Raw genomic sequence first — 14,384 nt, 5'->3', positions numbered from 1 at the left:
AATGTAACATACTATTAACTGGCTGCCTCTAAACATGGTGTGTATCCATACCCAATACAGTTAACTCTTAAGTGTTTCAAGCCTTGCATACACGGAACATAGGTCTTTCTGCAACCAAGTCATAGCTGTCCTGTTGAGTAGAAGGGTTTCTCTACACACATTAACTATGTCTTTTGTAACCTGTTTCACTGGTCTGTCTTCCTTTAAGCCACCTAGAGTGCAGTTGGGTGCTCTGACTGAGGAATTATAGGATGATCATCAAGATTTCCAAAAATGGACCACTGCATGTGTGGCTAGGAAGTATAGTTGGTTTGAGACACATGTTGAAGACCTGTTTAGTAGACACAATGCAACTGTGTGTTAACTAATTAAAACAAAAAAGTTATTGTTAAAGCCTTTAGGTGTGTCTACCATAATACAGGAAAAGTTCCTAAAGCACCATTTAATTTGCTATACTAGCTAAGACTTAATGGGAGTTGATTATTCCACTGGGAAAAAAGTTAGGCTTATTCTTTTCCTGCTTAAAATGCGAGGCTTCAAAGTGTAACTGACTTATGCAGCTTTAAAATTGTTTAAGTGGTAGGGGAAGAGTTAAAGAATCTAACAGTTCGTTTAATGATGGTGAAAAATGCCATAGGGATAGAACTAGAGCCTCCTTTCACAAAGGTAATTCATACTCCCTGTCCACGTTCCCCTCCTTCTCAGTATTAGTGACAGACTTGGACCTGAGGAGCTAGTGGAAGGAACTGAGGCAGTCTGCATGCCATGCTTCCTTTTTATTGCGGGGAGGAGAACAGGGCATAAGAGCATTTGAATGGGCACTGCTATTAGAAGGTTCTGCTGTTCTAAGCTGTACCACTGGCACATCACAAAAGTGTGACTGTGCAGGGGTCATCTTGAACTCTGGTTACAAGTGACCAACCTTTGTTTATTCGCCCCACTGCGATACGCTGACAAATTAATATCTGTTTGAGTGTTTTCCCAACCTGCAAGGGGTGGAGAGAGGAATTTCTATCCCCATGAGGTTGAACCAGGGCACAAAAGCTAATGCCCATCAGTTAGCTTTCTTGTAACTCCTGCAGAGTTCAATCTTTTATTTCTTACGCTATGTCCACACTACCGCAGTAAGTTGACCTACTCTACACAACTCCAGCTACATGAATAATGTAGCTGGAGTCTACGTACCTTAGGTCAAGTTACCCAGGGTCTACGGGAGAAAATCTCCCGTCGACTTACCTTACTCTTCTCATTGGGAGTGGAGTACAGGGGTCAACTGCAAAGCGATCTGCACTCAATTTGGTTGGTCTTTACTAGACCTGCTAAATTGACTGCTGCTGGATCGATCTCAGAGTCAGTCCTGGCTGTAGTGTAGACTTGCCCTTAGATTCTGCAAAGAATGTGTGGAATCAAAGACTGTCACAAGTATACAAAATCCAAACCTTCATTCATGATAAAAGTAGGTAGAGAATGTTTATTGTAACATATTAATTGCAGAGGCCAAAGCATGGCCAAGAGTAGCAGTCAAAAACTTATGCCTTTCATACCTGGTATACAGTACTAGATTTACCAAAAAAAGTGTTAGTGACTGGTTTAGAGACCTTTTCCTTAATTACATAGCATGGCTATGCATACTGTGTCTGTTGGGGGTGGCAGGATACTGGAGTGCTGCAAGATACCAGCATGATTTTTCTATGAATGACTTTTGTTCAAAAAGAGCCCAAAAGCTCACTAACATATCCTGTCTAACTTGTAAATAAGCAAGCAGAGAAGAACCCTGCAAGCTGTCTTCTTGGGCTGTATTTGGCAGGCTGGTTACTAGTACATACTTTGAATTTGTCTCATTAACCTAATAAAGCCAGATGAGTAAAAATATGTATGCATAAGTAGTGACAGAGCATACTAAAGTATATGATGATGCAGGCCCTTCCACGGGTATAATACCTATGAAAGATTTTCATGTGTAGTATCTTGCCTCTAAGCATAGGGTAAGTTTCAGTTTTTAAAACTATGCACTAGAGGAGCTACATCAATCTTTGCTGCATCAGATAGGCAGCAGCTTGGTTCTAGGAGTTAAAATGCTTCTAATCCACTTGTTTCAACCTCATGAACACACAGAAATAACTGTCATGCTCATTAGGTTCCATACTCCATTCAGCACCAACACCTTTCAATTTCATTCAAGTTTCTTCTTAAAGAGGCTTCTCTACCCTTTTCCATCAAGGTAAGGGCCCTCCTGCCCCCTTCTGAACTTGAAGACCCATAATGTTAATTGCACCTGATCCTTTAACTTAATTAGGACTATAAATACTTGACCATAGCACCACAGCAAACTGAGTAACACTACAGAGAAAAATTAAACCGCATAGAAATGATTGTGCTTTCTATTGCCCTTTTTAAAATGAAAATACTTAAATAATAAATCAATGTTTCTCACTTTAACATTTATTTCAACTCCCTTTTAAAGGAAGCACTATTCAGAGGTTTCAAGTGGATGCATCATTTGTCTGTTCCTAAATAGTTTCACGGTTTTGTCTTCCCCTGAGCAGAAATCCATTAAGGTTTCATAATATTATTACAAATCCTACACATCTAAGGAGCTATTTACACTATAAAATGTGTAAATTTATGTTGTAACATTTTGGTCTTGCCCTTGTAGATGGGAGCATTAACCATATTCCAGCCTTGTAGAAGCTATGATCTCACCACAGATTGTAGATGGTCCCTAAGCATGAGAGGTATAGGAAGTAAAAAGTACATTGTTTCTAGCATAACAAACCCCCAGGAAGATAATAGCAAAGAAGGAAATCCAAATGGATAAATCACTAGTGTAATTCAGCAAAAAGTTAGCATATCTACAGACATACTGGCTTTTTGTCTTCAGCACAATGATTTTAAAGGGCTATCAGTTCTCCCTGGCAGTGATTACAGCAGTTGAAAGTTATATTTTCATATCTGGTGTATGGGTGAAACCGACCAATGTTCTTCTTTGTGGAAAGGAAGGAGGGTGGGGAAGGCTCAGAAAAGGGAACTTCTGGTGATGCTTCAGTACAGGCAACTGGATCCAACACTCGCAGCACCTAAAAGAGAACTTTAGTATCAGACATGAACTGGATTTTATTTAATCCAAGATGCTTTATCCCTAACTTGAATTTACATACAATTGGTAGCTGCTGTTGAGGATTGATAAAATTTACCATTCACCTCATACCTTGGTCAGTTTTTAACTTGAACTGTAATTCTTAACATTGAGTAACTTCATATTGCAATGAATATAGATTCACAAATTTGGAATCCCTTCATCAGAACTAAGGTAATTTTTTTTAAAAGGCTATAATTAAATTCATTACAAAAAGGGAAGATTAGAGGTTCAGAAAAAAGTGACCTCTGAACTAATCAAAGATATTTGCAAACATGCTTGAGTCCAGCAGTATGCCACCACTATGTGCACAGTGCTTTGTGCCTTCAGCTGCTTGATAAGTGTACTGATAGGCACCTAGTACACTCCCAGGGGTGGTTCAGTTCTAGTGGAGGATAGCTTAGTTTTAAAATAGGTATTTTGGGGCAGTTTTATGCATGGGATACTCCTCCTATAGAAATGGTTCATACTACAATGATGATCAAACACTAAAGGGAAAGGTTAAATACTTTCTCTACTACTTTTATTATCTTCCCCAATTTTCCTTCCGCCTGTACTTACAGTAACTGGATTTTTTTTTTTTTGGGAGGGGGGGAGCTTGCTTTGAAAATGGTATGGATTTTGCCTCCCTGCCCCACCTCCCTTCTCTTCCTCATCCTTTCCCCTCTCCCTCCTACTTCTCAAGTTGAGGCTCCCTGGTTAGTTCCCTAGCCTAAAATTAAATGTTGTCCCAGTCACTTCTGGAGTGCAGCAGGTAGGCTGGGCGGGGAAGCAGTACTTTCCCTTTAAAGTCTTCCTGCTGGTTATTCCAGCCCAGCTGCTCATTGTCTCTGGAGAATTCGCTCATCTACATCTTCATTAAAACTCTACTGTACTGACCATTTATTAGGTCATTTGTTTCAGTCTTAATGTTCTAATCTCCTTGCCCTAATATAAAGCCATTTATTTTGAAATTGAATCCCCAGTCTTCAGGTATGCCCCAAAATTATAGCTGGCAGGGATACAGTCTCAAGTCCAGACTATATACTGGGGGGGAAAAAAATCTATTATAGCCAAGTCTAAGAGAAAAGGAGGGAGAAAAAAAATCCTACTGCAGTTTCCTGGAACATGAGGAAGACAAAGAACAGAGTCCTCTATGCATGATCACCGTGCAGCTCTAAATAAGTGGTACAGAGATTAGACACTATACTAAGGGGTGCTAATGAACAGATATACAGTGGTGGTGTAGGCTACCTCCTGGTGCTCTGGGGAAAGTGTGGGGACGTGAGTTTTTCCAGTTTAAATATTTGCTTAGGGAATAGTCTCTTAGATCAGATGTACCGAAAAAGCTCTCTATTGCTCACGCACTTTACTCTCACTCTAGATTGTAATTAGTTCTCATGCACCAGAAAGTTGCCTTTCCTGGAAGTGAACTGGAAGCTGCACCTATGCAGCGCTGATAGTGGCACAAACTGGGAGCAATAGTAAGGGTTTTACCATTTCAGCCATTTTCTCAGCAGGAGTGTTGCAGAACTCTGTTGGTGGGGAAGCCTTTTTTGGAGGGTTAGTGCCAACATTTCCAAGAAGGTGGGAGCTCACTGCTTTAGCCAGTTTATGGTTCACTGCTGCTAGCTCTGCTGTAGTGTGGGGTTGAGCACTAGGATAATAAGTCTGCTGCCTCCCCCACTGTAGAGAAACCAGCAGCTCTTCTAACAATCTGTTCAGGGGAAAATTGAATTGTTATAGTAATGAGTAAATTATACAGTGCAATCAATGTGCATGGTGCTGTACAAAAAGGTCATCTTGCCCCAAGGAACTTACGATTCAAATCAGACAAGGGAGATAAAAACATTCAAGGAAACATACAAATAAGAATTAAATATTGAAACAAGATTAGGACACATGGCCATTCACCAGACTGTAGCACAGTAATAAAATACAAGGCTTGAGGAGCCCATCATGATTAGAGTATTTGGTGACAAGTGGTGGACTCAGAGTCAGGAAGACTGCGGTCCCCTACATTATCTTTTGCTGACCGATAAATCTCAACCCTCACCTAGGGCTAACAACTCTTTTGGGTGAAGTGTGAAGTTCAACTGATATGGTTCCTTCAATCCTCAACCCTTCTGCTGAGAGACAGGGCTCCATGCATAGCAATCACAACAATGGTTTTTGTAAATACTTATCTACCAGGAATAGTGTTGAGAATTGATTCTAGGTCAGAAGACTACCTAACTGAGACCACAGTAATAAAAAATGCACAGAACAACATTTAGGGCAGGAAAACAAAAAGAATGTAAAGAGTAATCATACTTCTGTGTATCAATCATTTCTTGACGGAACTGGTCACGTTCACTCAACAGATCCTGAATTGCACTCTGTGCATCCCGGGTTTGGCGCTGAAGAATTGCTCTGGCATTGGTTAGCTCATCAGCCATGACTCTGCAAAAGAGGAAATCCCCAAATAAATCAGCTACTTTTAACAGGCAATTTAGAAATCCAAGAGTTAGTTTTCACTTTTGGTTCTGTTGCAGATATAGTTTTAGCAGATCAAATATTTCAAGGATTAAGAGCAGTCAATTAAAACTGATGCATACCTGCTTATTTTTTTTAAACTACGAATAGGAAATGTTTTGTAATAAGGAGGCCTTTTGGGGCTCATAGGGGAAGCCGCATGGCACACTAGATGATATGAGCAAGGTTGTAAGGATCAAACCAACACAAATATCAGAAAAAAGGACCATCAGCAAGGCACAGTTCCTTCCTTCCCTCTACTCTCAACTGTGGGATCAAGAAATGCAGTTGTTTTCTTACCAGGGCTTAGTCAGGAAGAGGAGATGAAGATAAGAATGGTCATACTGGGTCAAACCAATGGTCCATCTAGCCCAATATCCTGTCTGAGAGTGCCCAGTGCTGGGTGATTCCAGCAATTGGAGGTTGAGGGACACACTTTTGCATCCCTGACCCTATTGGCTAATATCCATTGATGGACCTATACTCCAGGAATTTATTTAATTTTTTTTTAAACACATTTATACTTTGGGCCTTCACAACATCCCATGGCAACAAATTCCACTAGCTGACTGCGTGTTGTGTGAAGAAATACTTGCTTTGGTTTGTTTTAACAATGCTTGCTGCCTATTAAATTCATTGGGTGCGCCTTGGTGGTTGTATTATGTGAAGGGGTAAATAACACTTCCTTATTCACTTTCTCCACACCATCCACAATTTTATAGACCTATTATATCTGCCTTAGTCCTCTCTTCTAAGCTGAACAGTGCCAACTTTTTGGATCTCTTCTTGTATGGAAGTTGTTCCATCCCCCTAATCATTTTTATTGCCCTTCTCTGCACCTTTTCCAATTCTAATATTTTTTTTTTAGATAGAGCGACCAGAACGACAAACACTATTCGAGTAGGTGCACCATGGATTTATATAGTGGCAGTGAATTTTGTTTTATTATCTATGCTCTATAATAATCTAAAAAAAGAGAGAGACTTTTTTGGGGGGGAGAGGGAGCTATGGAAGGCACCATGGAAAATGCTCCCTGAGTGAATCCCAAAGGCTAAATTAAGTGATTTTTTTTGGACCTTTTTGTTGTTGCATAAATTCACTTGTTATTTTGAGTTGGATATACATTTGATTGTTGCTTGAAAAAAGGGCATTTCCGGGAGCTGAGACTTTATTTTATTAAAATTTGTTACAGACCACTCTGAATAAATGCAATCCAGGAAGAGGGATTCTTGTGTTAGCCAGTGCAGATTATTTTTAGTTTCTATTTGTTTGGCACAACCCTCGAGCCTCTTACATGTCTCTAATACAGAATGTGCAGATTCATAGTAAGTGATTGTTTAAACTCAGTCTCAAAACGCCCAGTGTGTGTTGTTTGATTAAAAAAACAGGAAGTGTCTTAAAATTTTTTTTAAAAATGTGTTTTGGGACAAGTTAATGCTGTTGACAAATGTCATAAGTAACAGCACTGGAGAATAAAGTCTTCTTTTACCAAAGAGCAGGTAAAGCAAGGAGCAGCGACTGCACAGGCTGCCTCACTAATATGCCTCAAGCATGGCCTAGGGGAAGTCATCTCTGGGAAATAAATCAAGGGGGATATCAGGTGCATTCAGTTTCTTGCTCATTTATTTAGTTGCCTCTCTGCTGAGACTAACAAAGGTGTGACTGGATGATCTAGACACAGATCCCTTAAAAACAAACTAATAGCTATCAGATCCCAACCACTTTTGGTCACTCCTAACTACCAATTTAGAGGAACGAGATTGTCTCTAATCCCTCAGACATAACTGAACTAAGAATATGGAAATCATGGTACATAGGTCCCCACCACCTAAATTTATAGTAACACCTTTCAGTTACTAATGACCTGAGCTGGATTCAGACTGGCAACCTCAGGTAAAAGGCTCTATATTCCATCGCTGATCCTGAGTCTCTGTTGAATGTGCTTTGTTAAATGTAGCCAACTTGTGTTTAGTCATATATATTCTGCATTCAATAGTAGATTAAATATAAATCCTAGAGCACGGCATTTGTAAAGCCTTTAATTTGGTCATACCTGGTATGCCACAGATCCTCTGTCTACTCTATTCTTAAGTCTAAATTCCATTTGTGAAAATTGTATTCAACAGACCTGCTCCTGTGTATTTTACTGTACATCTGGGATCTTGACAAGTAAAAAGCAACATATCTTAATTAAAATCTCCAAAATAGATAACACTAAGCCTCCCCTTCACTGGAGTGTCAACCCAGTCTAAAAACAAACACACACCCTCTCCAGCAATGGTCCATTACAAATGCTTGACAGATAAAAGGTGCCCTGCACCATGCTCAGAAGCTCAGCAAACTATCTTCTTTTAATCCTTTTCTGTCCCAATAAATGTTATCTTCATATAAATCGGAACCCTGATTTACTAGCAGCACGAACCCCTTTTCAGCTTGTCATATGCACAGCTAAAAAAATAAAATGTAAAGTTTATGGTATTACAATTTTAGGTGAGGACACTGAAGATACACAAGTGTATATAGGGATGAATAATTTTGAATTATTATTCAAAACTGTACAGACAGTGGCTGGAAACTTAAGAAAGCAGGGCTGTGGTGGTTTAAGTTTTGCAGATCTCATGGTAGATTTCCAGTTCAGAGTAGGTATTCCTACAGCTGTTCCCTTGCATATATGTAATTTCAAAAGGGTCTTTCATTATACTAATTTACTAAGGGAGCCCTGAGACAATAGTGACACAGACTACTGTAATACCATACCTGCTTGCTAGGAATTTGCTGCGCCACACATCACACTGTATAGACATCCGCTCTAACTGTTCAGACAGCTGAGATGTATTCCGGCCTAGGGCCTCATTTTCTAGGATCAACTGATTTTTCTCACGAGCCATGCGTTCAAAGTGATATTGCAGGTCATCCCCAACAGAAGCAATAAGTAACTTCTTCAGCTCTCGATTCACCTAGAATAGGCCAAGGGTAGAACAGCTAGCATAAGTCATATTTCTAATCAGTGTGCTTCTAGAAAGCACATTAGCTAACAAAGCTTCAGACTGATTTCCCAATATGCCAGGCTTTTGTATGGAATAATTACAAGACACTTTAAGAACTGCAACTAGGGCAGATACATGTCCTTTTGGGAATTTGAAGGCCAAGTGTTTTAAGCCTCATGTTTACTAAAGTGGTCAAGACATGCAACTTATTTGCTATAACTGTAATTGCTTAAATAAGCCTGTATAACTGATGTCTGAAAGAATAAGCACATTCATCTACTACAGAGAGAAGAATTCAGGCTTAATTTACAGGAGTAGTAGCCATTTAGATCTGCAGTTTATATTAGGTAGGACATGCACTCATCTGTGCCAGGGCATAACCCAACCACTAACTAAAAGGGGGTATGAAGAAACTTGCCCTATGGGTGATTTATTTGATAGTTACCACTCTGGGGCTTCTTCCACCTTCCTCTGAAGCATCTGGTAGATGCATCAGGCCATTGTGTTAGAAAGGATACTAGACTAGGTAGACCACTGGTACTCTCTGTATAGCAATTTCTATGTTCAGTAGGGAAAAATTATTTTTGTAACTGAGTTTATGGTGTTGCTCTCTGCAGAGTACTTTATACAGTGCAGCAGGCCAATTTTTCTATATTTGCATGCTCCCGCTGTCTTTGTTAATGATATCAAAAAGACGCCCTTTGATTACATTTTTAAAATAATGAATGTTTCTGCTGTCTAAAACAGCAGAAACAAAATGTAGTGGGTTTTAGAGAACAAATGGTTGGAAGATAAAGCTAGACAAATTCAGAAAAAGGTGAATATTTTTGAGTGAGTAACTAACTAGTGGAACAATTTACCTAGGGAAGTGGTGGATTCTCCATTATTTGAAGTCTTTAAATCACAACTGGATATTTAAGTTTGCCAGATCTCATGGTAGATTTCCAGTTCAGAATAGGGATTCCTACAGTTGTTTCCTTGCATACATGTAATTTCAAAAGGGCCTTTCATTATACTAATTTACTAAGGGAGCCCTAAGACAGTAGTGACAGACTACTGTAAAACCATACCTTTTTGCTAGGAATTTGCTGTGCCACATGATTAAGATATATTCTGTAGCTCAAGAAGTTATGGGTTTGATGCAGAGATTACTTGGCAAGCTTCTCTGGCCTGCCTTGTGCGGAAGGTCAGACTATACCATCATACTGGTCTCCTCAGGCTTCCCAAACAAAATATAGTTACAAATCTATTGTCACAAGAACAATCCTCAATGTCTTACCTCTGTCTGTACACGTAACTGGTTGGAAAGACCTTCTTTATCCTGTAGCAATCTCCTTTCTGAATTCTTGAGCTTTTCTACTGCATTTTTTAGATCCAACAGCTCTTTCTTGGGTTCTGTGACTCCATCTGACTGGCTGAAATCCTCTCCTTTATGGTGTCCCAGGGATTTAGACACCTTAGCATTTTTGGTAGGAACAACATGAGTTATAGCAGCTTTGGGAACCAGTATTCGAACAGCTTCAATCTCCACTGACTTATCACTATGTATTTTCCCGAGTTGGAGAACTCCGGGACTCAGGGAAGAGATAGCTTTCTTGTGTGGACTGTGATGGGCATGACGACTTGCATTGTGGGCTCCAGCAATTACTTCCACAGTTTTAGGTGGCTGCTCAGTTTCCATGCCATCTCCAGGTCCACGGATGGGTGACGAGGCACAGTCGGCTAATTTGGAGACAATGGGAAGATAATATATTTATTTTATTACGCCATTGGGAGTTACAGAAATTCAAAGAGCACGGCAACACAACTCTGGAAGGACCTTGGTTTTACAATGCAGCTGCAAAGCAGCATAGTGCTGGGGCACTGATTCAGTTAGGATTCAGAAGGGAAAGAGCACCTACTCATATCAGTAAGGTCAGTAATACAAAACCCCGCCATCTAGTTTCATTTATATTTACATGCACATTGCACAAACAAGACTATATAGATAAAAAGGTCAACAGCAGCCACTTTGCAGAAAATCTATATGAACTCACTACATTAGCCACTGAACTTTGAATTCAAAGCCAAGACGATTTCACTCCTTCACCGTTGAAAAGCATTAGATTGCTTCACAACAACTTTAAAGAGATACTGTCAGTATAATACAGTCACAAGTTTTTTTTCCCCCTTAACTGTGTCTAGTAATAACTTAGTTGTAAATCTTGGAAAAAAAAATTTACTTTTCACTATTTGTGCTGTTTTACTTCATTGTCTAAAGTGAGTGTGTGGGGAGAATGGAAAGAGGAATTAACTTATCACTTCCTGTTTCTCCCATACTCCTCTCCCCCCAGCGCTGGCACGTTTGGGTTTCCAACACTGCAGAGCAATGTTTAATAAAAATTTCTGTTGATGCTGGATTTTATTAAATTGTACACAACCCTAAACTGGTTGTAAAATTTTCACTGTGTCAAACTTCCAGCCTAGAAAACAAGAACTTCAAGTACTACCACACTGCGGAGACATGGAATGGTTGATCTTCAATGATATTTTCCATTTCTAATGTGTATGATTCTAAATTGGTGAAAGATGCTTCAGGACACCGAAGACTGATGTTTGATCTTTATATCATATGACCCAATTTATGCTGTCACACTTCAGAGGAACTGCACCCTCTCCCTTGTCCACCAAGGGCACCCACTTTTAGGCTTCCACCTCTCAAACATTACCTCTGTTGGGTGAAAACCTATGTTTCTCTCCCTTCTGACCAAGATTTTTCCAGGCTCACAGTTCTCTGCCTACACTCTGGTATTCCCAGCAAGTCAGACCTGCCTAAGCAGGCCAGCATCTGTGCATTGCTTTCTCTCTGAAGGCTTATGAGCAGTTTAATTGCCAGCAGTTAAAAGTTACCACACAGCCTTTTATAAGCAAGCACATTTATTCCTAAGATGAAAGCAATGCAGTAAAAAACAATGAGTTCCTGTATGCATGCTAAAAGCTTACTACATCTCTAGTGTGATATAACACGGTCCTCAGGAACCAAAAAATCTTACCGTCTTATAGGTGAGACCGTGTTATAGCAGGGTAGGGAGAGGAACCACTCCCCGCTGCAGCTCACCTCCACTCTGCCTCTGCCTCCGCCTCCGCCCCTGAGCGTGCTGCCGCTGCTCCGCTTCTCTCCGCTCCCTCTCTCCCTCCAAGGCTTGCTGCGAAACAGCTGTTTGGCGTGGCAAGCCTGGAGGGGGGCAGGGGGAGAAGCGGAGCGGCAGCGTACTCATGGGAGGAGGCGGAGGTGAGTTGGGGCAGGGGGCACAGAGGAACCGCTTGCAGTAACACGAATTCGGATATAACGAGGTAAAGCAGCCCCGCTCCTCAGAGTGCTGCTTTACTGCATTATATTGGACCGCGTTGTATCGGGGTAGAGGTGTAGGTCACCCATTTGTTTTATAGGGCCTCAGTTGGCCAAAGTCCTTCCAACCTTCCCAGGCCTCCCTTGGACAGAAGGTCCTGTCCATTTGCTGGATCAGAAAGAAGGCCCTGAGTCAGTTTAAACTCAGGCTATTTATCCATAGGACCTTTCTTTGTCTGTTGGTCTCTGGAGAATCCAGTTTGAACCAGCATATGTGAACCTCTCCAGGTAGTGGTATGTCTCTGGCAGTGTTACAACCCCAATGAATTTGCCTAATAAACGCCCCCCCCCCCCCCCCCAGCACCATACACCCCCCTTCTTAATTCCTGGAGGAGCTGTGGTCACCCGCCCCCATGGAATTACATATAATCCTTGGCCCACAATGATACATAAATTTAATACAGTAAGATCTCCCAAAGCTATTGCAGGAAATTGCCATATCTGTCACATATGTAAACCCAGAAATAACTCAAGAGCTCAGCTAGTTAACAGATAATAGAGAAGAGCTTTTTAGAATTTAGTTTTTTTCAAGTCTAGTCAAAAAATCTTTTTGATAGAAAATTGATTTCTTGCTACTGTAAAACAATATCTGCAATAACTGAACCGGTATCCTTTGCCTCACACAGTTAATAAAACAGGGTCTGTTGTGTTCTTCCTCTCCAATGCTAATCTCTCCCTGGTTATTAATGCCTGCCTAAACCAACATTGAGAAAAGGAGGGACTAAGAAAAAAAATATCTTCAGAGAATAAAATTCTTAGGGATTTAGAGTATTCCCAGCAAACCATGTCCATTAAGGTGCAAAAGAGTTTGACTTCTTACCATTGTTGCACAATAGGCAGGTCCAAGAACAGACCATATACATTTTGCTGTGCCTCACCACTACAGTGTGACATAAGGACAGAGTAAGAATCCTTAATTTTGAATTTCCTAGTTTTTGCAGATTTAGGTACTTTGCCTGTAAATTGATTTATGCCAACACAAAAGTCTACTTGTGCAGGTCTGTTTGCAGAAGTGGGGTCTTAATGCTTAATTAGTTATTCTACTGTAATAAAAACAAGGGAGCCAAGTAAATGCTAGACACCTATCTGCTAGGAACTAGATGAAGATCATCATCTCAGGGCACCAAAAAGCCATCAAAGGGTAATAACTTTCAGTTGTTACTGCCCTGGCCTGATCTGAACTAGGGATCCAAAGGTAAAAGAAAACATTTCATTACCACTTCCACCCACGCTCTTTACTGTATCTCTGCTTTTCACGGCAACAACAAAGATTCCCACAACCTTTCCCCCCTGAGATACACTATAACATCTAACATACACTGTAGCTCTGTTCTGTAATTAAACACCTCTAAAGTGAATACAGAATTACCAGAATGTAGATATTTTTGAGTAAAGGAAGAGCACTTACCTTTCTTCCCTAGAGATGTCATTTTTTTTCCTTTGGCTGATGCAGCTGTATGGGAGAGAGGACGACCAAATCTAAAAAAGTTAAACACTCAGGGTAAAACAATAATTAGTATTTTAAAATGTGCCTGCTAATTTTGCTGATGTTTCTTCGGAACTCTTTATTTTGTCCCTCTGTGACATGGAGCAGTAACTCCACTGACCTGCTCTTCTGGACAGGACCCGAGCGCTCTGTGTCTGGAAAGGCCTAGTACATTTTGGGAGCTATCACCCTCTCAATAACACCAATAACCTGATGAGAAGGCCGCCCCTACGCTCAGTTATGAGACAGCTTGTTTCAGAGATGCGACAGGCACTGCCCGGGGGAGAGGGGTGGGGCCAGGCCTGGGCCAAAGTCCCCTCTCCCAGCAGCAGCTGGACACAGGCCGGCATAAGAGCTGCCAACCCTCCAGGTTTGGCCTGGAGTCGCCAAGCGGCAAAGATTTGTGTCACGTGATTAAGTCTCCCGGAACACTGGCCGCCCCCGCCGGCGCATCACGCCCACGCTCGACAGGCGGGGAACACCGGAGGGGAGGGGGCGCGCGAGGCCGAGCCCCGGGGGGGGGGGGGAAGCGGGGGCGTGTCGGGCTCCGGCAGCACTGAGGTCCTGGAACCGTCCCCGCCGGTAACTGCGCCCCTCCCGCGGGGCCGCGAGTCCCGGGCCCAGAGCCGGGAACCCCCAGCGACGCCCCGGCCGGGCGGCGGGTTAAAAACAAGCCCCGCGCGCAGGGTCCCCGGCTGCGGCGTCACCCAGGGGCCGCTCGGACGACGTCGAGCCCGCAACACGCAGAGCGACCGGCCCCGCCCTCCCCGCGAGGGTGCGTGACACACTCACCAGGCCGCCACGCGCCGGGTCTGCCTCTCACCCCGCAGAGAGGGCTTCTCGAGCCCCCTCCCCTCCCACCAACTGACGCTCCCTCCCCGCCCCTCCCCTCTG

General features: G+C 42.0%; 1 protein-coding gene across 2 annotated transcripts; it reads right to left on the bottom strand.

Moving 5' to 3' along the window:
- Nucleotides 1-1,451: 1,451 nt before the first annotated feature.
- Nucleotides 1,452-14,367, bottom strand: BLZF1 (basic leucine zipper nuclear factor 1). Of its 2 annotated transcripts, none has more exons than XM_074973685.1 (7): nt 14,283-14,367; nt 13,413-13,483; nt 9,896-10,338; nt 8,387-8,586; nt 5,429-5,557; nt 4,613-4,832; nt 1,452-3,077 (listed from the first exon to the last, which is right to left on the bottom strand). In XM_074973685.1, exons 2-7 carry the CDS (start codon nt 13,432-13,434, stop codon nt 2,892-2,894), a joined length of 1,200 nt encoding a protein of 399 aa, XP_074829786.1. In that variant the 5' UTR covers nt 13,435-13,483; nt 14,283-14,367; the 3' UTR covers nt 1,452-2,891. The 2 variants fall into 2 exon arrangements, with proteins under 2 accessions (XP_074829786.1, XP_074829793.1); XM_074973692.1 differs by having other exon boundaries at nt 13,413-13,457; nt 14,283-14,364.
- Between the last annotated feature and the right edge of the window lie 17 nt (nt 14,368-14,384).

Source organism: Natator depressus, chromosome 1, assembly GCF_965152275.1.
Source record: "Natator depressus isolate rNatDep1 chromosome 1, rNatDep2.hap1, whole genome shotgun sequence".
Classification (NCBI taxonomy): domain Eukaryota; kingdom Metazoa; phylum Chordata; order Testudines; family Cheloniidae; genus Natator; species Natator depressus.
The sequence above is the reverse complement of the archived record's forward strand: the minus strand, read 5'-3'. Positions and strand labels throughout refer to the sequence as shown.